Source organism: Dipodomys merriami, unplaced genomic scaffold (assembly GCF_024711535.1).
Source record: "Dipodomys merriami isolate MVZ:Mamm:240054 unplaced genomic scaffold, mDipMer1.0.p SCAF_2, whole genome shotgun sequence".
Lineage (NCBI taxonomy): Eukaryota > Metazoa > Chordata > Mammalia > Rodentia > Heteromyidae > Dipodomys > Dipodomys merriami.
Genome location: NW_027203381.1, coordinates 81,001,357 through 81,024,135, shown reverse-complemented (window position 1 = coordinate 81,024,135; position 22,779 = coordinate 81,001,357). Strand labels below are relative to the sequence as shown.

The window sequence follows — 22,779 nt, the reverse complement described above, 5'->3', positions numbered from 1 at the left end:
TGAGAATCTTATTTTCAGTTAAACACCAAAAAGCCAGAAGTGGAGATTTGGCTCAAGTGGTAGAGAGGGCCAGCCTTGAAAAAACAAAGTGAAGGGAAACACCCAGGCCCTGAGTTCAAGCTCAGTATTTTCTCCCCCCCAAAATAAAAGCAAACAAACAAAAAAAGCACATAAGCTCAGTACATGGAAGGAGCATATTTGCTGATCTCATGGTAGCTCTATTGTTCTAAAGGAGACATCCAGAATGTAGAATCAGTGAGACAAGTTAGTCTGTCCTGGGTACATTGCCTACCAAGCAACTGTAATTTTCTAAGAGAATAACAGGTTGGTTTTCTTCTTTAATTTCCAATTACTCGAACTGTCAGCTATAAAGGATGATTTCTTCGCAGAGAACATTCTATCAGTATGCGTTTTTTTCTGCACAGATCCATCAATAGCAAAATAAAGGAGAAAATAGAACTCATTTGTGTCCTGCAATGCAAAAATCTTAGTGTGCACTTACAGGCTGCAGTAATGGTGGAATTGAAAAAGTAGATTCTGTCAGGCTGAAATGAATATTTTATGAATATGTGTGATTTACAGGCTTATATATTGGAAGAAATATGCTTGAGTACAATTGAAGCCAGATTGTTAAAATCCAAAAAGCCAAACACATAAAGGTGAGAGTAAGTGTTCCCATCCATCATTCCTGGGTTTGAGTTCAGATTCTGGCACAAGTACTCATTTGATCCCTTCTGAGAATTATGTGAATATACGATACTGATTTGGCTTAAAAGAAGATGGTCCTTCTTTACTCTTTGTTTGGCTTTTCTCTGGGTCTCTTTGCCTATATAGAAAACAAAAGGAAAGTATTAGTTCGATGGATATTTTATTATCTTTTGTGCTGTATTGTGTTAGATACAGTAATTACAAAGATGAGTGAGATTTATTTTCATGTTCATTATGAAATTGTTATCTTAGAAAAAAAATGCTAAAGTTCAAAAAGATAGGACACTGCAGATGTTACTAAAACCCTCATACCTAGTTCCATTACTAGAAGGTGGAGGAAAGTCTGGTTGGGGTAGATTGGGCTTTCAAGAGAATGTGACCTTCTGGTTGACCTTCTGGTTGAGTCATAAAGAAGTGGAAGATAGTCATTACAGGGGAAAGAAGAGCACTGAGGGACTGAGAAGTGCAAGATAGGTGACCTGAAGAAACCCAGGCAGTCTGATTGAGACAGACAATAGAGTTCCCGAAGGGGAAAAGAAAGGAATGGAGATGAGGCTAGAAAAGTCGACAGAAACTAGATCCTAATGAACCTCATTTGTCATGCCAGAATTGAATGTTATCCTGAAGGCAAATAGCATCCAGTGAAAGTCATGTCAGGAAGGGGTAAAAGCCCACAAAATAAACTCCGTAAGAGTTTAGTGAAACAAAATGAACCATTTGTTATTAGAGAAAGTGAGGGCAAGAAGAGGCATGCAATGTTTCTTTCACTCTATTCAACCTGTGTGTTAATTGCCCTTTATATGCCAGGCTGTCTCCCTGGCACTGGTAATTTAATACAGAAGTGGTTCCTACCTTCCAGGAGCTATTTGGAGAAACAGACATTTAATCCACCTGTTACAACATAATATGCTGTATAAGATATGTATAGGTTGCAGCTGGAAAAGCATATGACAGCCAGGTGCTGGTGGCTCATGCTCAGGAGGCTGAGATCTGAGATTTGTGGTTCAAAGCCAGCCTGGGCAGAAAGGTTCCCATGAGATTCTAATTTCCAATCAACCACTTGAAAACCAGAAGTGGAACTGTGGCTCACAGTGGTAGAGCACCAGCCTTGCACCCAAAAAGGCTCAAGGATAGGGCCCAAGCCTTAAGTTCAAGCCACACAACCAAAAGAAAAAAGAAAAAAAGCATATGACAGGGGCCTTCTAACAGGATTTGGGAGTCTGAGGCCTCCTGGAGGAAGTGCTAATAATCTAAACTCTGAAAACAGTACATAGGAATTAGCCCTCAGGATACTCTGTATTCTTTCTCTTCCTAGTATACCTTGAAGTAAGACATTAATGGCCCATCAATAAACCAAAGTAGTTCATTATAGTTATATCATCATTTACAAAGAGGAAACTAGAAGAGGGGAGAAGTGGTATTTAGGGCAATAAACCTTTTTAAAGGAATTTAACTAGGCTTTGACAGGAGTGTGAAGGATTTTAAGTAGGATCAATGACAAGGTCAACTTTGTGTTGGGGCTACAGCACAAAATATATGGAAATCAGGATAAGTCAGGTAGCTAGAGGTCATCTAAGTGGAAGGTGATCTCTCTGGACAAAAGTAAAGGGATAGACTTCAGAAACATTTAGGAGAAAATGTCAACAGAACTTGTTGACTAATTGTAGAATGACTGAGAGCCACAACTGGCTTGGGTAATGGGAATGAAGGACATGGCATTCCCACAAATTCAGGTGCAGGAGAAACAGCAGGTTCTAGATGGTAGAAGGAAGCAGATATGCATTGTCTGGGCCTTGCTGAATTTAAGATACCCTATGGAACATTTCAGTATTGGGGGAAGGGCAAAATAGTACCCAGAAGAAATTATTTCGGAGCTCAGTCATACATTTCACCATTTAGCCCATCCACAGATATTAACTAATGCCAGATAGTTTTATTTAAAGCTGGCATCCTCATTTTTTAAATAAATCTGTTAAGATTTCAACTAGATTTTACCTATTTCAGGAAAAATACTCCAAATATATGCCGTGTCCCACTCTCCCTGGTTCTGGTTCAGTCCTTTCTTGTTCTGCCATTTCTCATTTAATTGTTTGCTTGCCTTGCTGGCAGCTAGGGGCAAGAAGTTGGGTAAACTACACCACAATCCAGCTGTGAAATGAAAACTTTTGGCTGGTTGCTTTACCACAATCATCAAACCTCAGTTCTTTCATACATTCACATCAGGAGTACACCAAGAAGCTCCATGAAAGCAAGAGAGTTTTGTAGCCAAATATTTAATATAACTTTCTCTTACAATCTCAGGATTTTCCTGATTTCCTCTAACTTTAGTAACATTCTTTCTTGTGTGTTAAAAAAAATGCTAAAGAAAATAAGATCACTTCAGAGCTGAAAAGCCTCCTCACAAAGGAAGATGAAATACCCCTGTGCTTTACAAATGTTGTTGCTATCTGTCTGGAGACAAAGCAGGGAGCACAACAGCAGAACATAGGAAGAAATTCTTATTCGTGAATTATCTATACAGTATTGTATGGGGCGGGGATGAGAACGATCTTTTGAAAGAGAATAGCCACCAACCATAGGTAGAGAGCTTTAATATGCCTCCTATGTATGGGACTCAAGGCGCTGTGGCCTCAAAAATCATAAGATGCAGAAGTTGATAATAGACTCAATAAGATGATACTCGTGTGCCCTGCAGAGCCCTGAAGAAGGTGGTACCCACCTTGTGCCTCTCCAGATATCTCAGTGTAGGACTAGAGGCTTCGCAGGATGGACCCTGAATGGGAAAGGCTGTACTTGTGTCTATTTTACACAAAAATATTTCATTTGAAAATCTTTTAGGTTTGGGATGTACCCTGAAATCCTCCAATTTACTCTACCCTGGCCCTATCCATGCTGCTGAGAATAGACAAGAAACCCAGGCAGCTATCTGAACTCAGAGGCTTGGACACCTCTTAATTTCTCACATAAAAAAAAAAAGAAAAAGTTGATCCACATCCTCCATTTCCAGATGTCTGCCTACACATCGCTTTGTTGGATTGTGAACAATTAAGAATTCAATAGGCAACTGATTAAAAATTAAATTGGCCACATGGCTCTCTCCGATTGTGCTTAGCAGTTTGATGGTTGTTATTAACACTCTCACATGCCTCATGAAAAGTAATCAAGCCGGGTAGGTGAAGTTTATCCCTTTGGTATAATGATGCTATTCTTTGGCTAAAGGTGACTACTAAATGCTCCCCTGAATCGTGGATTCGGGTTGGATAAGTTGGAAGGTCATCCTAATGAAGCCTTTTTGTACTTAGGAATGTGGAGTCAAATTCCTTACAAATGCTGCATTTTTCAAAGGACCTAATTCAGGGGTGGGAAGTGGGAGATCCCAAAGAGATGTTATTAGAAACTTACTGTCAGGATACTAGGAGAAAAACAAAGGAGGGGGTAAATGCTTGACAAGAAATGTACTCATTACCTTTCTCATTTAAGTGTAATCCCTCAGTACAGCATCTTTACAATAAAATAATCTTAAAGAAACTTACTGCTAGACACTGGTGGCTCCCTCTTAGCTACTCAGGGCGCTGAGATCTGAAGATCACAGTTCAAAACCAGCCTGGAAGGGAAGTCTGTGATACTCTTATCTCCAATTAACCAGCAAAAATCTGGAAATAGATGTGTAGCTCAAGTGATACAGCACCAGTCTTGAACCAAGCAAGAGCATGAGGCCCTAAATTCAAGCCTCAGTACTGGCACACATACACACAAAACATTTACATAGATATAAATTTCAAGGAATCTATTCTCTCAGACTTTAAAAAATAATAATAAATGGTTTTGTATTTTGTTATAGCTACTCTTTCAGTCATCTTTTCTGGTGTATTTTTGTCCCTTATGTTTTCCTTGCACATTCTTTTTCATTGACCCACATAAATCAAGGTAGAAAGACAAATAGAAATAAATGGTGCTGGGAGTAAACAGATGCTAGGACTGAAGAAGTGGAGAGAGTGAATGCTGCCTGTATACAGAAGATGGATGGATCAAAGAGAAGTATGGGAAAAAATCAGTAGATCTTGGCTTACCAGCCTTAGACAATGTCCTAAACTTTTGTTTATTCAAGTATTCTTGCTGGTATTTAGTCTGTCTTTTATACAGCAGACTTCTAAATGTGGAGTCGTATGAATTAGACATGAGCCTGCCCTCAGAGAGCTACAGTCAAGAGACAAATATGGAGGTAATTACTACCAGGGTCCTGAGTTCATTCGATTCATGCTAAATGCATTGAAGTACAGAGGAAAGGGTGGATGAATTTGTGTGGTAGGGTCAGGTGACTCATAAACTAATGATTTTCAATGGCGTGACATGAAAGTAATTAAAATGGAAACACCACAGACAGGATAGTAGATTTTTTTCTTTCTTTTAAATATTGTTTTGCAGTATTTGATAACCATAACACCATTTTATTCATAAAACTGTAAATTACTATGTTCTTAGCTCAGGCTACAGAAATATTTTAATATACAAAATTATATTTTCCTATCAAATTTATAACAATACTTGTAGAGAGTAAATACTTATGATACAAAATGTTTATATATATTGCCCTATTCCAGCACTTGGGAGGCTAAAGCCAGACAATCACATGTCTGAAGGCAGCCCTGGACTACATAGTAAAAAATTATCTGAAAAAGAACTCTCCCAAAGTCCCCACACACACACACACACACAAACCTTCCCTAGATATGATCTTAATTTTTTTATTAATGTACATTAATAGTATTAGAGATTCCATTGTGATAAATCCAAAGATGCCTAACAGTATGTTTCAAACAAGTTTGCCTCCACTCTTATATTCCTATAACCATCTCTTTTCCAAACAGTATTTAGTGTGACTTATTATGCTATCTTCATCATTAACAACAGCAACAACAACGACACCATTTGAGATCTGGATTCCACATAGGAAAAAAAATGTAGATATTTGGCTTTTTTCATTTGGCTTAGCTTGAACATGAGGATTTCCAGTTCTATCCATTGCCTTTCAAATGATATAATCTCATTCTTCTTTAGATCTGAATAATACTCCATAGTCTGTACATATCACCTCTTCTTTATCTATTCATCAGTTGTTGGACACCTAGTTTGATTACACCACTTGGCTACTGTGAATAGTGTTTACATAAACATGAGTATGCAGATATCTCTCTTATATGTTGAGTTATATATGTTGAGTTATATATATATATATATATATATATAGAGAGAGAGAGAGAGAGAGAGAGAGAGAGAGAGAGAGAGAGAGAGAGAGTTAGATGTTGAGTTAGATATATGCCCAAGAGTGGTCTGGCAGGGTAATAAGATAAATATACTTTTCATTTTTTAAGAAGCCTCCATACTGATTTCTATAATGGTAACACTCATTTATATTCCTGTCAACAGTGTATGAGGATTTCTTTTAGCACTTTTTTTTTTTTATCACCACGACTGCCAATCTGTGGGGAGATGAAATCTCAATGTAGTTCTGATTTGCATTTCCTTTATGGCTAAGGATTTTGAACATTTCTTCAGTTTTTTTTTATTAATTTGTACTCTGAGAACTATAGTTTGGTTCATTTGCAAATTTCTTAATTGGATTATTTGTTCTTTTGCTGTTTAATTTTTAAAGCTATTTGTATATTTTGGTATTAATCCTTGATCTGTTGGATAGCTTGCAAACATTTTCTCTCATTCTGTGTGCCCTCATAAAAGTGACAGGAGAAAGAAACTAAGAAAATATAGTAAAAATAAGCATAACCCAGATCAAAGAGGTGTTCCATATTGTTCTGGGCATCATGTGCTTTGTTTTTTGTTCCTAATAGGGAACAAAGACAATTTACAGTCTAAAGAAAACTCTGGAAAGAAATCACTGTCCTTTTAATTACCCCAGTCTTTCAACTTCAGTTTACTCTCTTATAACACCCTGCACTCAATCCATACCCCACTTCAATTGACTTTCAAAAAATAGCTAAAAATGACTTCTGTTCATACTTCCATTACAGATGAGACACAGTGTTCCCTGCTCGGACAGTGTCCTGTCTCTCTGCCATACACAGCTGTGTTTAGCTCAGTGAATACTTGGTATCTGGTTTGGAATAAGCACAGAGAAACATAGAATCTTGAAATACCTACAAAGCATTTAAATATAAAGAGGCAATATTTAAGGTTAAACCAAGGATAAACTAGAACATGCAGAAGCAAGTAATGATTTTTAGGGTAAAACTAAATCTTGTAAATGCATAGCAAAGTCTTCTTAAAATATCCCAAAGCTTTTAAAATAAGAAATAATAATAATAAAGCAGAAAAATAACCTGTTCAATAGCACTTACATTGCATTAACAGGTGCCCAAGGTAGTTTTACTTGATTTGTACAAACCTAGTTCATCTACAAAATTACAACTCAGGGATGTAGATACTATTATGGTTCCCATTTTACAGATGACAAAATTGAGTCACAAAGAGGTTAAACAGCTTGAGAAAAGTTCCTGATAACACTATGATTGTGAAAACTTGGTCTTACCAAATTCATTTCATTGAATTTAAATGAAAGACATTTATGGAGATAGAGATCTAGTATAGGGCTAAAACTTCCATTCCTTTGGTTGGTTGCAATAAAGGGTGTTTTCTTTTATCTTTGACTGTCTGTTTCTGTGCCAGGACTCTAATTCGTGAGCACCCATGAGGATGCTTATGCCTTCAGGCTTGCTGACCTATTCAGACTGAACAAGTCACATTTTTATTTTCAAGATCAGAGAATCTGGGAAGCTTTTTATCGACTCAGAACAAAAGCAACCCAATGGTTTAAGTGGTCTGTGTAGTAATCACCCAGCAAGGCTCCAGCAAAGAAAAAAAATCTTTCTGTTGCTGTACAGAAAGACTAGTACACGAGGCATTAGCAGGTCTGCATGCTCTCAGAATATTGGTCTTGGAAGGTAGGGTGTGTTCTTATTCAATTTCCCTGCTGAGTTTAACGTACAAATCTCCTTTACACCCATCATTTCATGGAATTTAGACCGCTACTTATTGGATTTTCCCTACTCCATTTTCCCTTTCCTCTGTCAGAGTGCCTGGCTTAGTCTTTCATTTACAGAAAGAAAGAAACAAACAAACAAACAAAAGACCTCACTTGTCTTAGAAGGGAGCTAACTGAGAAGCTTCCTTGTATCTTACTCATTCTTAACTTTACCCTGAGAAAAATTCAGCTATCTTTAGATGACTTTTTGTTTAGAATTTCTTCCTCAAAGTCCCATAATAGCTTTCTTAAAAAAAAAAAAAAAGTACCCCTCAAATGGATGGAGTTAGGAGTGGGAAGGGGAGTATGATGGAAAAGAGGTGACATTATTCAAGGTGTATGTAATCAACAACTGAGATGGGAAGGGGAAACAAAGGAGGAGGCAACAATGCTTGATAAGAAATGTACTCATTATCTTGCCCATGTAATTGTAACCCCTCTGTACAGTATTTTCACAATTTTAAAAAAAGAATACTTTCAAAAACAAAAAAAAAAAAAAAACTGACACATTGAATTGAAACCACTTTGTGCAACTACTTTAAAGTAATCTTAGACCGGGCACTGGTGGCTAAGGCCTGTAATCCTAGCTACTCAGGAGGTTGAGATCTGAGGATCGCGGTTCAAAGCCAGCCCGGGCAGGAATGACCTGCGAGGCTCCTATCTCCAATAAACCACCAGAAAACCGTAAGTGGCGCTGTAGCTCAAGTGGTAGAGCACTCGCCTTGAGCTGAAGAGCTGAGAGGCAGCGCCCAGGCCCAGAGTTCAAGGCCCATGACCGACAAACACACACACACACACACACACACACACACACACACACACACACACACACACAACAACAACAACAAAACAAGTAATCTTAAAAAATAAAGACATAAAAAAATAAACTAAATAATATAAAATACCCATTAAAGGAATAATTCCCCAGACTCTGGAGTAAAGGAAACGGTCATATAAATCCTAAACAGGAAGTGAACTTCCAACCAATGACCAGTGCTTTGGATCAATGTGGTATATATAAGGTCCACTCCTGGATGGCGAGCAGACCCCACCCAGTACCTGTGTTACCTAGGCAACTAGCACACCTGGAAGAGGTCACATCCGCATCCGCTGAGGTCACATCTGGATCTGATGAGGCCACACCTGTCCCCCACCTGGTCCCACCTCCTCTTACCTGGTCTCCCCTCCCTTTGCCTGGCCACACTTTTCCCCGCCCCTACCCTAGAAAAGGCCTAGCCCAGGGCCAGATGTGGAGTGCCAACCTGGCCTGGTCCCAGTAGGTCTACTGAATAAACCTTCCCCTTACCTGAATACCACATGCATGTTGTGGTTCTTACTCGGCCACCTCTTTTTAAAAACCTAACAGTATAGACCCAGTATCAGCCAACTGGGAGATTTCCTTTCTTACCCCACTCCCATGAATCCGTGAGAAGGGAAGGAAGAATTTCTTCAGCAATTTGATGAAATCCTTTAGAAACCAGAAAGAGAAATAAATGCAATGCAAGTTTAGGGGTTGCTTTCCCCTTTTTAAGCAAATATCTAATAACATAAATCTACAAAGATCATTTTTGTTAAATATAGCAAGTATGAAAGATTGTCTCTAATTATTAATACTTGCTAAATATGGACATCCATTCCTTTAACGAATAGTTAATAACTAGCTAAGATAAAAGCGGCTCTGAGAGTCATTTCCCTTATCTTTTTGGATTTAGAAATAGAGATACTGGGTCTCAAATACAAGTTTATAAAGTCAGGTACTCAGAACCAGCACCGGGAGTTGAGAGGGTGGGGAGGTCCAGACTTAGTGGAACTCAAAGGAAATCCTTGTTTTCTCGACTGTAAGGATGTTAGAGTGCCCTCCTGTGTTCTTACATGGAAATTCTTTGGGTCTTGGCAATATTTAAAATAAGCTTTCATGTTGCCTTCAGTTTTTCACCCATGAGGATGGAAGATTATTCACTCTAAAGACAAGCCAAGGAATGTTAATGGGAGTTAATGAGCAATGTATTTGACTTGTTTAAGCAGGAAGGATAGAGAAGCAATGATCTTGTATCTGTGTATAGACTGCAAACTACACAAAGATACAATCCTACAATCTTGCAATCTTTTTATCTCAATCTAGTTCCCAACACCTGCCTGAGCTTCGGTTTCCTCATCTATAAAATGCAGGCACATAATCCAAAGCCTGCAGGATTGTGGCAGAGATAAAATGAGCGGTTCTAAGTGCCCAGCCCGATATTTGATAATGGTCGATAGATAGACTGGCATTGTTTTAGTTCTTTTCAGACAAAAGCCTCTGCTAGGAATTGCCAGCAAATTAATGATAAAACTGAATGAGCGATAACACTGTTAGGGGAGATAGAAATAATGTGTTTTAGCCTTTGGATGAAAATGCCTCCTGGATCGCTAGGATAAGGGAAAAGAGAGGTAATTTTTTAAAGAAATATGTGCTAGATATGTGAGTCCTTGAAAACAGGTTTCTCTTTTGAATAGAGAAATGTTAAGTGGTGCTAAGCCTTATGGCCTTCCTTCAGATGGAAGTTTCCAGAAAGAATTTTTGTGATCTCCAATGCTAAGAGTCCAAACAAAATGAGGGATAATTTTATAAAAAGCACCTGTATTTTGAAAAACAATTAGAAAACTGGATCCTACTTCTGTCTAAAACAACCCCCTAAAATCCTTACTGGTTGAGAAGCTAACTGCTTTCCACATATACTTTATTAGCATCAATTAGTTGTACATGGAGGTTTCCTTTTAACATGTCCAAGTATGCAAACAGTATACTTTGATCAGACTCACAAGAGACCAAGCCTATTAAAATCAGTTTAAATAATAAAAGTTTTTTTTGTTTGTTTTTTAAAGAAGACTGTTTTTTAAAGAAACTAGATAGAGTTAGCCTTTGATTTGGCTCTTCTTCAACTCTGTGACATAAAAAGTATCTCAACTAAAATGTTTAGCACAATTGCAGTAAATCAAGTCTTTTTGCCCTCAATTGAACTTTGAAAGGTCCCCTCCTCCCCCTAGTCATTCTTACAGCTCTCCTCTTTGTAGGTGCGGGAGCGAAATATCATTATTTGTAATATGAGGAAACATAACCTTTAAATGTCAGTGAAGTGTAGTCTGGCCATTCCATAGCCACCTGCCTATTGGAGAATTTCAGGAAATAGTCCCATAGTGTATAAACAGGGAAGAGAGAGATTGGAAAGAAATACATCCGTGCCTCCATCTTATTCTTACATAACCAAAGAAAAGGGAGAATTCGGCTATCTGAATGCTTCCTCTAGTAGCATAATTACAGGGAGTCTTATGGAATCTATTACCCTGCAAGAAAAGATGAAATGCTGCTTAGTTTGCAAGCCTTGCCCTTCAGCCCCAGTGGCTCACTCACACTTTCTGGTAATCTGTTACCTTTAAACAAGGCAAATGCAGCCCTGGAGGCCCAAGCATTTATTATTTATAGGAAGTTCTTCATCAGCCTCTGTGGCTGTGGAGAAACAGAGCAGGAGCAGGATCCTGGGAGCCCCTAGCCGTGCAGACCTGCTGTGATCTCTGCACCCTGTGGGGCAGGGGGTGGGGGTGGTTCCTGTGTGCTCTTCCTGGTTATAAATCTATAGCCAACAAGTGAAAAGATATTTCCTGTCTCTATGCTTGAAAGTCTCCTGTCTTTTCAGAGGAATTGAACAGTACACCTTCTTGTTGTGGTAGTTATTTAAAAAAAAAATACTTGTGAAATGCTCTTCCTGGTTTTTGTCTCATTTTCTATATTGTGCCTTGGTACCTTTATAGGTCCATCATATTTCTCCTTAGAATACCCTTCCCCATACTGTGTATCTTGCTTATGATGCTTATGTTGCTAGCCCTTATGATAGTTTTAAGTTCAAAGACATGGTTCACAAAAGGGCCTTTTGAACACATCTATCTGGACCTACTTCTCCCTGTCATGTCCTGTGGCATTATGTTCTCTTCCCCTCCTGTTCAGGTATGAGTAAGCCAGAAGGGAAGATCCCACAAAGCAGAGCTTTGAATGGAAAGTGTCCTCGAAGTAAAGTTGGGCCCAGATATGCGTGTGCCTCCAGTGGCTTAATAGCAGGGCATACCTTCAAGTGGTCACTTGCGAAATATTTATTCATCATCGAAGGAGAGATGTTAGAAATGAAGTTGTACTGCATCCTTGAGACATCTCCATTCAGTTTGTTCCTCTTCCCAGTTACTCTCCCCAGCTGCAATCTCTCCCTTTCACCGCCTCTCTTTTTCCCCCTTCATGTCTCAGCTTATACTCCCAACTCCCACCTGCTCTCCTTTTGGTCAGCAGAGTGGCTGAGGTCTTTCTGAGCTTCTGCCTCCACACGTGCATACCCCACCCCGTGATGAATGCCATTGCAAATGTATCAAAAGCCCTTCATGCCACAGATGAATATTTCCGTTGTACATAGCAGACAGAAGATACCAACGTGACTAGGGATCCTGCTGCTTGGGGAAAAGAGTAGGGATTGCACATGACCGTGCATTCTCATCATGTGTTGATCTTTAGGATAAGGAGTTTGCTATGTGTGTGCAAGAGAGCTCTCTTTGTTTTTGCCATCTAGTTTGTAAGGAGTTCGAAGTAAAACCTACATCACCTGGCCCTGCATTTAAACAAGGCTTTAACATCCCTGGATAGACTTTTCCTCTCTCACTGCTCTGCTAGGATGCCCCTGAACATGGCCACAGCCGGAAGCTATTAGAGCTGACAGAGTTTATTGTCCTTGATAGCCTAGAAGATACTGGATAGGGAGGGAGCTGGTAAGGATTTCCATGGGGAGTCAGGATGACACTAAGATGTCTGAGTCCAGCTTGGCCAGTGTCCTCTGAAAGTTCAGAAAAGTGCCCCATGTTGGACAGTGGAGAGTCATGATAAGGCAGTGAGCAGTTTCTAAGTGGCTCTTCTTTCAGAAACTGGGCCTTGTTGACTAGTTTTCTGTGAATACTGAGCCACGTGTGGTCAGTCATCTGTGAAATCCATCAGTGGCCTTTCCCAACCTTAGAAAACTAGCCAACGTTTTGATTAAATCATCTTGAGTGGGAATGTTTCAACTGATTTCACCTTAGTATATTTGAAAAGCTTTTTTATTTCCTTTTTTAAAAAAATCAGGTCAAGCCAGGTGCTAGTGGCTCACGGCTGTATTCCTACCTACTCAGGAAGCTGAGATCTGAGGATCTGTCAGATTCTTATTTCCAGTAAAAACTACAAAAAAAAAAGCCAGAAGAGGAGCTCAAGTGGTACAGCACTAGCCTTGAGCCTAAAAGCTTAATACAGCTCCCAGGCCAAGAGTTCAAATCCCAGGACCACACACACACCCCTTAAAAAGAAAAATTATCTCATTTTAACAGACACCACTTTTAGTGAGATAATGTGTTTGAGAACCTAAACCTCATTATTTGGCTCATGTTCTAAAAAATTGTTGAGAGATTTCTTTATAGAAATTATATGAAATCCAAGTCTTCTGATGGCTATTTAAATCAGAGCATGAAATCCTTTATTTTCTCAGGAAAAAAAAATCCTACTATTTGAAAACAGCTCAACAGGTAACCAGTCCATCATCTCTGAAATTCAAAATTGGACAGTCAGGATGAAGAGAAGCTATTATTTTTAACTGAGTGTCTCAGCATCTGATTCAAATTCCATTTGAGGTCTGTTCTCCATTCTTTTCCTCCTTAAAAGATTCGGAGCAAATTACTCTCTTTCTATAGCTTAGTCAGAGCCAATTTTCTTTCTACAGCAGGACACTGCATTATGTCCTGCTGTTTGCACTGTAGTCTCTGACCCAGTAGAGCCCTTACTACCGCTCAGTCACCTCTGGTAAGTGGAATCACGTGAATGACCCAGCTTTACTAAGATAAGTGTGAGCAACAAGTCAGGTGCTTAATATTTTATTATTGTCAGTTTGGATGAGAATGCTTAAAATTGTGTAACTTTTCCAAGAATATAACTTACGATGTATTTTATATTAAGAGAAAACAAATTTGACAATTTTATACTTCAGCTGTGGTAGATAACCAGAAAGTCCTCTGAACCTGGTTCAGAAGTGGGTTGTTTGTTTTGGTTGTATTGAAAGATGCCTGCTTTACTTTGGTCTATAAGAAAGATAAGATATAGGTTAATCGCTAGAAAAAAATAGCATACATATTTTATTATGCAGAATTCAGACCAGAGGCTAGCCCTAAGTCCACACACTTGACTGTTCCTAATAGAAAACACATGCACATTCAGAATGTGTTTTCAGCCCCAGCTTCCCGTGGACAAGCTTACCAGGTCTTAGTTTTCAATACAAATCATTTTATGAAGTCCTGATAAAAATGTGGAGTTAATGTGGAATTTGCATAACTTTTTCAAAAGTGATCAAGTAATAATGATAAAATAATACTTACATTTTAAAAGAATAGTTGGAGAACAATTATAGACATCTATTAGGAGATCTACATTGATACTGGTTAAAAACATTTTACTAAAATTGACCCTTTTTTTCAAAATAAATAAAAATAAGAGGTTGTTATCTTAAATGTTTCTTGATTTCATTTCAGTCTTAATAACATACACGATAAATTGACTGAACAGATTGATTGATTGAGTGCCCAGTGTTGATGTTTCATTTTATTGCCAATTCAAACTTAATTTCTGTAATACCATGATTTAAAGTTACTCCTTTTGATATTAATTTTAGAGGTAACCTAAGAGAAATCACTTAAACTTCAAGCTTCATTCTCAGTTTTAAATTGTAACTGTCACAGAAGATCCTTAAATATAAATATTTTATGAGATATCAGTTGTTTTTCAGTTAATGTCATTCATCCAAGTAGGAGATGACAGTTCCCTTCATAATGAGCAATAATATATATGGGCCCCTTTGGCTGTCCAGGAATTCTTCCAAGTGCTTAGTACCTAAGTTAATTAATTTAGTCTTTACAACAAACCAGTGAAGTTGGTACTGCTCTTATCCCCATTTCGCAGCTAAGGAAACTGAGCCACAACATTTTTCACATCACTAGCAAGCAGTGAGAGGCCAGAATTATGAACTCACACAGCCAAGTACTGGATCTGATACTCTGGGCCACTGTGGGAACTTTCAGAGCTATGACAGATCCCTAAATTAGTCTCAGAACTCAGGACACATCATTTTGTAAATCTCTGCTTCCTACACTGACATCTTGTAAACTATTAGTTTAGGTCCTTTGGGTCTGAGTAAACAGAGACATTACTTGCTTCTAGAGATGACAAGTAGAAATATTTAAATGACAACTGAAACCCAGGGAACTGAATGCTTCCTAACCTATCAGTGCTCTAGGGGAGGGAGAGGAACACAACTTCCTGGTACTGAGTCTTCTTTTGGATGGGTGTTCAGTGGGAAACAGTTGCTGAAGAGTTTGAGGGTAAAAAGATGCACAAAATCAGAGATGCAGACCAGATGACCTGGACCTAAGTCTAGAGCAGTGTATCTCAGCACTTTGTGAACGATGAACCTTCCCCAGTGTAGTCTATTTAAACATTTTATCTTAATCGCATCTTCCCTGTGGAATTTTAATAGAACAGTTATACTGCACATGTGTTAGGGACTGTATGGATAGCTGTGCTTTAGACATAAAAGAAAAAATTTTTTCCACCCTCAAACAACCAGTCTTTATGGTGTTAAAGGGTGAAGGCACAGATAGAGGGAATGGTGTGAAGAAACTCAGCTAGGGAGGGTTAAGGTCAGCAATCTAACTCTGAAGGGGCTAAGGGAGCTTCAAAGGCAGAGAGTTCACCAAAGGCAGAGTAGTACTTAACTAAGGTCAACGGAGACAGAACATTTCTTGAACCTGTGAAGTCAAGAGTACTTCAACATAGAGTCCTCAAGTCTACCTCCCTAGATGCCAACCAGAGGTGTCATGAAGACATTTCCCTCTGTCTTGTGGCTTCAATGGCATCCTTCTCTCTTTCTTCGCTCTGTGGCAATGGGGATGGTCATGGTATCTGGAAACACCCTGGAATATCTTCTGAAATGCCACTGTACTGTAATGTATTATTCAGAGTAGGGAAACTAGATTCTTTTCTTTGTATTTAGAACTCAGATTCTCAGGAAGCTCACTTAAGTTCTTTTTAACTGAGTTCAGAAAATGGCTATGCCTCCAATTTGCAAAAAGTGGGCAATGAAAGTTTTTTAACTAAAAACCGCCTCGTGCTCACTTGAGATCTCTAATTCCCAGATACCAAACTACCGGAAGAATCAAGCAGCAATTTATGCTCCAGATAAAGACAAACTGAACTGTTGCCCCTGCAAGTCAGCAGGCCAGCTCACTCTTTCCATTCCTGGCCTCTTAGATGATCTTGTATCTCAGGGCCATCCAAGAGGAAATAACAATAACACTGAACATGGATCCTGCTAACTTTCCCCATGCCAATCTCTCTTCCTTCGTGATTTCACAGTCTTTATTCTGACCTCTGTGACCAGCACACATCCCAAAGGCCCTAATTAAACTTGAGCAACTCCATCTAAAACTTCCTAGAAGATACAATAAGGAAAATAAGACCTTCCAATATCTCTTTTATCCACTATCAAGCTGTGACTACTCAGTTGTTTATAGCGAGCATTCCCAGAACAGTAGATTGGACAGAAAAACAGTTCCCTAGACATAGGGATGGCCTTCCCACCAGATTAGTATTTGAACCTTGTCAAGAAAGGGAAAGGTTGCCTTGATAGCAGTGTCAAGCCTGGAGTTCAGTAAAATCATCTGGGGATTATCTGGCTCCGAAGGTCTTGGTGATTGGTGTGTGTGTGTGTGTGTGTGTGTGTGTGTGTGTGTGTGTGTGTGTGTGTGTGTGTGTGTGTGTGTGTGTGTGTGTGTGTGTGTGTGTGTGTACAGTGTGTGTACAATGTGTGTGTACAGTGTGTGTGTGTGTGTGTACAGGGGCTCCCAATCTCATTTGGCTTTTTCACTCCCAAGGCTGGCACTCTACCAATTGAGCTGCACCTCCACTTCCAATTTGTTTCTGGTTAATATGAAATAAGAATCTAACAGGCTTTCTTCCTGGTTTGCCTTTGAACTACAATTCTCCGATCTCTGCCTCTTTGGGTAGCTATGATGACAGATGTGAGCCATGAGCACCTGGCTGGGTCTGGTGCAATCCAAGGGCTCGAAGTCTGAGTGACAGGGTTAACAATGGAAATTCAGAAGAGGTACCATATGAGGCTAACACTGCATGAGTAGCTGGTTTTGGATAAATGTAAATTGTTATGTGGGCATTCTTGTCAGGTGGAGGACCAGTTGTAGGAAGGTTAGAACTTAGAAGAATCTGGGCCAGAAAAGAAGTTTCTGGTGTTACCTACATAATGCTGCTGTGGTAAAAGGGGAATGGATGGACTCTCCCAAGCCAGGAAAAGGGGGGAAAAAAGCAAAAAGAAAGAGATCCTAGGAAGACATTAAATATGGGGTCCAAAAGGAGGAAGATAACTAACCCCTCTGTACATCACCTTGACAACAAAAAGAAGGGAGGAAGGGGAGCAAGCAAGGGAGATGGAAAGAGAAAAGTGGAGAAGAGATAGAAACACCCAGAAATATGCAGATGCATCACCGAGCACAAGAGAATGGAAGGATCCAGAAAAGAGCTGACTTGGCAAGCCTTCAGAGAGTAACATCATTTTGGATATGTTGACGAGAAGCTTGTGGGGATGGAGAGTAACAGTAGGAGGGTGGGAGGTGGATTTGGTGAGGCTTGGGGAAGTCTCAGACTAATGCTGCAGCCCCACCTGGAAGTTGAAGACTTTGACTGCAGGGAGGAAGGAGAAGCCAGCAGTATCAAAGGGAAGACACATGAGGCAGTGTGCTTTGTTTTATGTTAAGGTAGTACCTCATTAAAGTGGTACTCTTTGAGGCAAAGAGAGAGGAAACATGAAGTGGAGTGAAGGTACACAGGCAATGCTGTGTCGTTGGAGCAAAAATACTTGCAGGAAATCACAGCACATGAGCTCCTGTTCTGTGTTCTGCCCTTATCATAAAACAAGCCAGAATGAATGACGCTCCTACACCTAGATATTCTTCTGCACCAGTTCTCTGAAAATAAAATAAGACAAGGACCAATAAACCAGTATTTTCTCCTCTTCTGGGGAGTGGGGGGATTTAATTCATTATCCCAGGGCAGAGAGGGAATTGTTCTTATTATAGATGGTGGTTAAGGAGAAAAATAACTTCCATAGAAAGTGGAGAAAGGGAGAACTTACTGATAATGAATGTGGATTATAAAGTAATAGGATTTGTACAGGCACTGTTTAAGAATGCATTGCACATAAATGTTGAATGGGCAGGAGAGAGGTTATTTTTAGCTTGTTTTGATCTTTTTTTAAAAAAAAATTAAATGCATTTAAGTGAATGACATTCTTTACTTATTATTATCAGGTGAAAGCTTCCCCCAAAACCAAGTAAGTAGAAAGGCAAAAATTATTGATAGTGGCTACCAGGGAAGGGTTGCTTTTGTCGGCTGTGGGTCTAAGTAGGCCAGTTTCACTAAGTGTCATTCAGCAAGCAGTCTGCTCCACAGTCTTGCCTTGTAGAAGTGGGGGGTAGGTAGACAGCACAGGGTATCAGAAGGCATACGACTACTGGATGGAGAGATGAAAACGTAGCAAAGAGTTAAAAAGACATAGAGACATAGAATGTGTACCCTCTCCCTCTGTGGGGAGGATTGGGCACCGTGTGGGAATCACCCCCAGGGGACTGTTGCTGCCACATTTCAGCACAGTTCTGAGACAGAGAGAAAAGTGTTGGAGGTTGTTAGCACTTCTCCCTGTGGAGTTGAAACTGGGCTCAGCACCAACAAGCACACACTAGGGGACTTGTCTCTCCTCTATGTTTGGATAATGGCTGTTCCCTGTGCCCAGGGAAGAATTAAGTCCAATATGTGCCTCACTCTATGTCACACACTGAAGCCTGAGCAGCTGGGCTGTTAATACAATTTAAAAGGGAAAGAGAACTGGCTGTTCCCCATGTATATACAAGGTATTCATTATCAGTCTCTCAATGAGAAGGTATAAAAATTTCTTGCTGATGTGCATTAAAAGGAAATAGATCATAAGGCAAGCACCCAGTGAGCCCATGAGCAGCACTAACCAATGTAAAAGCCAGGCACTGGTGGTTCACATTTGTAATCCTAGCTACACAAGCAACTGAGATCTAAGGATCACAGTTCAAAGCCAGCCCAGACAGGAAAGTACGTGAGACTCTTCTATCCAATTAATCACCTGAAAACTGGAAGTGGCGCTGTGGCTCAAAGTGGTAGAGCACTAGTCTTGAGTAAAAAAGTCAAGGATAGTGCCCAGGTTCTGAGTTCAAGCCCCAGGGCTGGGATAAAAAAAAACAACAGCAACAACAATATGAACATCCACATGGACATGTCATTAGTAATGACAATCTTTAACCTGAAGTATGCTGGCAATTTACTCACTTGTGAACTTGAATTTGCCAAAGGATTAATAAATACACTTTTTTCTTACTATTTACTGAATCTCTTCCACCTAACAGAAGAAGAAAGCATTATTTGTTACCTGTTTTTTTCCCACTTCATTTTCAAGATAATAAAATAATAAAAGCCTGAAGAGAGTGCTCTGTTTTCAAAAAGAATGGAAAAATATAGCATAATGTGGTAGATTTATAAAGTTCAGGGTTGTGTCTGAGATACATACTCTAAAATTCAGTGAGAGAGAGAGAACTCGTAACGGGTACTACGTGTAGACACATGACTGAGGAGCAGTGGAGGACAAGGGTGTCAATGTTAGAGCAAGGATGCTTCTCTCCTGCCTTGGCACACAAAGTGCATCCAGGCTGTGTGCGGTCCCACCTCAGAGCCAGTCACTGTGCTAAAGAAAGCAGCCTGCAATCATGATAACGGCTGACACTGGAAAGAAAGCAATGATGAAATTGAAAGTATTTGTTAAAAATTATGTTCACCTACACATATTTATTATTGGTTATCCTAGCTACTCAAGAGGCACAGGCAGAGGATTGCAAGTTCGGAGCCCTCTTCTGCTAACATTAGCATACAACCCTGTCTCTAAAACATTATCATTTTTAAAAAGAGCTGGGGATGGAGATAGATGAATAAAGCAAGGGTGAGGAGAGAATGCAGTCATAGTAATCAATGCGTATCCTACAAAGTTAAGAAAATTGGGACAAGTTGGTGGGTTTGTAAGGGTGGGTGAGAACAATGAAAGGGTGACATCCATCAAGATGCATTGCATTCATAACCTGATGTGTTACATGGTAATTCCTTTGTATAACCACTAAATGATCATGCACATAGGATTTTAAAAGTAAAAAGAGCCAGGTGCTGATGGCTCATGCCTGTAATCCTAGCTACTCAGAAAGCTGAGATCTGAGGATCATGGTTCAAAGCCAGCCCAGACAGGCTGGAGACTCATCTCCAATGAACCCCCAGAAAACAGAAAGTAGAGCTGTGGCTCAAAGTGATAGAGCTCAGGGAAAGCGCCCAGGCCCTGAGTTCAAGCTCCATGTCCAACAACAACAACAAAAAAAAAAAAAGTAAAAAGAACAGGGGCATGGTTCAAGCCGTACAGTGTTTAACTAGCAAGAATGAATACTGACTCCTGGGTTCAGTCTTAAGAGCTGCAAAATAAATAAACAAGCAAATATATAAATAAATAAGTGCAACCCTCACTAGAGACCTATTAGGTTTTTCTGCAGCATCCATCTTTGTTTTTCCAAACATTTGAGTTTATTCCTTCACAACAGCTTTCCTGAAATGAAATCACTAGATCAAAATGGCATAAATATTTTAAAGCTCAGTTTCTAAGCATATTTCTTAAATGGTTTTCTGCAAGGGTACTTCTTAATTTATCTTACACCAACAATATATGAGAATTATAGAATTGCTCTGGTCTTAACAAGCTGCTAATAGGATTGTGTTACTTTTATTTGAGTTTATTTCCCTCCTCACAGGCTTGGGAATTTTCGCAAGTATTCATTTGTGATAGTTTTTGTGTAGTTGGTTCTTAATCATCACAGTTATTTTCTTGGCTTGGTTCTCCAGCTCCATCTGTGTTCCTCATTTTTTTTATCGCTTTGTACAGGCTCCCATGATTCTTTCAGCTATTGGGTAGATGAAAAGTCCCCAGTGGGGCCTGACCAAACCCCAGCTATCAAACGCCTGGCCAGGATCTCCTTGGTAAAGAAGCTGATGAAGAAATGGTCTGTAACTCAGAACCTGACCTTCCGCGAACAGCTGGAGGCTGGGATCCGCTACTTTGACCTGCGCGTTTCTTCTAAGCCAGGAGATGCTGACCAGGAAATTTACTTCATCCATGGGCTTTTTGGCATCAAGGTCTGGGATGGATTGATGGAGATCGATGCATTCCTCACTCAACACCCTCAAGAGATTGTCTTTTTGGATTTCAACCACTTCTATGCCATGGATGAAGCTCATCACAAATACCTGGTTCTCCGAATCCAGGAAGCCTTTGGAAGCAAGCTGTGCCCAGCCTGCAGTGTGGAAAGCATGACACTGCGAAGCCTGTGGGAACAGAAGCATCAGGTAGGTGGGAAGAAGAGTTGAGCTCCTAAGGGCAACAACCTAACCCTCTGCGTTTCCTGGGTTATCATTTGTAACATAGCTGCACCCAGAGCTTAGAGGTAGAAGGGTAGATTGTTGGAAGTACTGAACATATGGAGACAGGACCCGGAGCTCCAGGATAACTTTCAAGGGCTTCCATGAGTCCTGTTGAACTGGATTTAACACCTGCCATCTAATTTAGTTTGTCTGCAATCTGTTTGGCATCTAAATTGACCTCAGATGCACTGACCAGATATACCCCAAGGCAAAGTTGTGAAATGGGCCAGTGGGTCATTGCTATTCTTCTTTTCTTAAGGTCTATTGAACTTCACAGGCCAGCTGCACTCAGATGATTCTTGCCAAGATACTGAGGGATAAGGGAAAGCATTAACTGACAAAGGCATATGAAGACATTCATCACGGGAGTATTAATATTTTTCAGGCCCTCTTCATAGAATTTAGGTCACTGTTGGAGACAGAGGTAAAGGAGAACCTACTGAAAGGTGGGCAGGGGGGGGGTCTAGATTATGATAGCATTCCTCAAGCTAACAGAAGTAGAGAAGAACCTCCAAACTAAGGCCCATGGAGGACCTGCTCAGGAAAAGGAATGGAACAAAAGGTAAATCCCATTCTTACCCCCAAGGAATGGTAGTGGCATAGAAGAACTTCTAAAGAAAAAGGGCAGCCTCCAACCTAGACTCTTGTTTTGTTTTTTGCCAGTCCTAGGGCTTGAACTCAGGGCCTGGTGTTGTCCCTGAGCTTCTTTTGCCCAAGGCTAGCATTCTGCTATTGAGTCACAGCACCACTTCCAGATTTTTCTGTTTATTTGGTACTGAGGAATTGAACCCAGGGCTTCATGCATGCTAGGCAAGCACTCTACCACTAAGCTGCATTCCCTGCCCCCCAACCTAGACTCTTTACAATAAAAAGAAAAGAAAAGGCAAGGTCTCTCACTTGCCTAGTAGACACATTAAGCAATCCATCTTCTTTTAACTCAAGGAGTTAAAAGAATGGTTATTCTATGGATTCGGGAAAATCAGTAAATAAAGCACTTACCTTAATGAGAACTTTGCATTCGACAGGAGGGAGAGAAGGTAAAAGGAAAAAACGATAACATATACAAATACATTATGTATGTTTCTAGAGCTATATACAAAGGAAAGATCTAGTGAGGTATGAAAGAACCAGGGGTTTTGGGTGGGAGAGCTGATTGCAATTTTACATAGCTCTCATTGAAAACATAGCATTTGCCCGAGGAAATTGTGTTGGTAATTGGGGACAGAGTAAACTGTGTTGGTAATTCCCTAAGACAGGAATTTCCCTGATAACACTGAAGAAAAGTAGGAATGGTATGGATAGAGAGCAGATGGGTAGAGCAGGGAAAAAGAGGTTAGAGAGACCGAGGGTGGCCTGTGATGACAGTTCGAGCATAGCTCATGGCCTGATTCAGGTTTTAATGGTA

The 22,779-nt window shown here is 39.9% G+C and overlaps 1 protein-coding gene across 1 annotated transcript in view; it reads left to right on the top strand.

The window, feature by feature from the left end:
• Plcxd2 (phosphatidylinositol specific phospholipase C X domain containing 2) overlaps positions 1-22,779 on the top strand; it is a 48,149-nt gene that overhangs the window by 8,092 nt on the left and 17,278 nt on the right. The window contains exon 2 of the mRNA XM_070030272.1: positions 20,839-21,299. Coding sequence (XP_069886373.1) covers positions 20,839-21,299 — 461 coding nt within the window. The remainder of the gene's footprint in view (positions 1-20,838; positions 21,300-22,779) is intronic.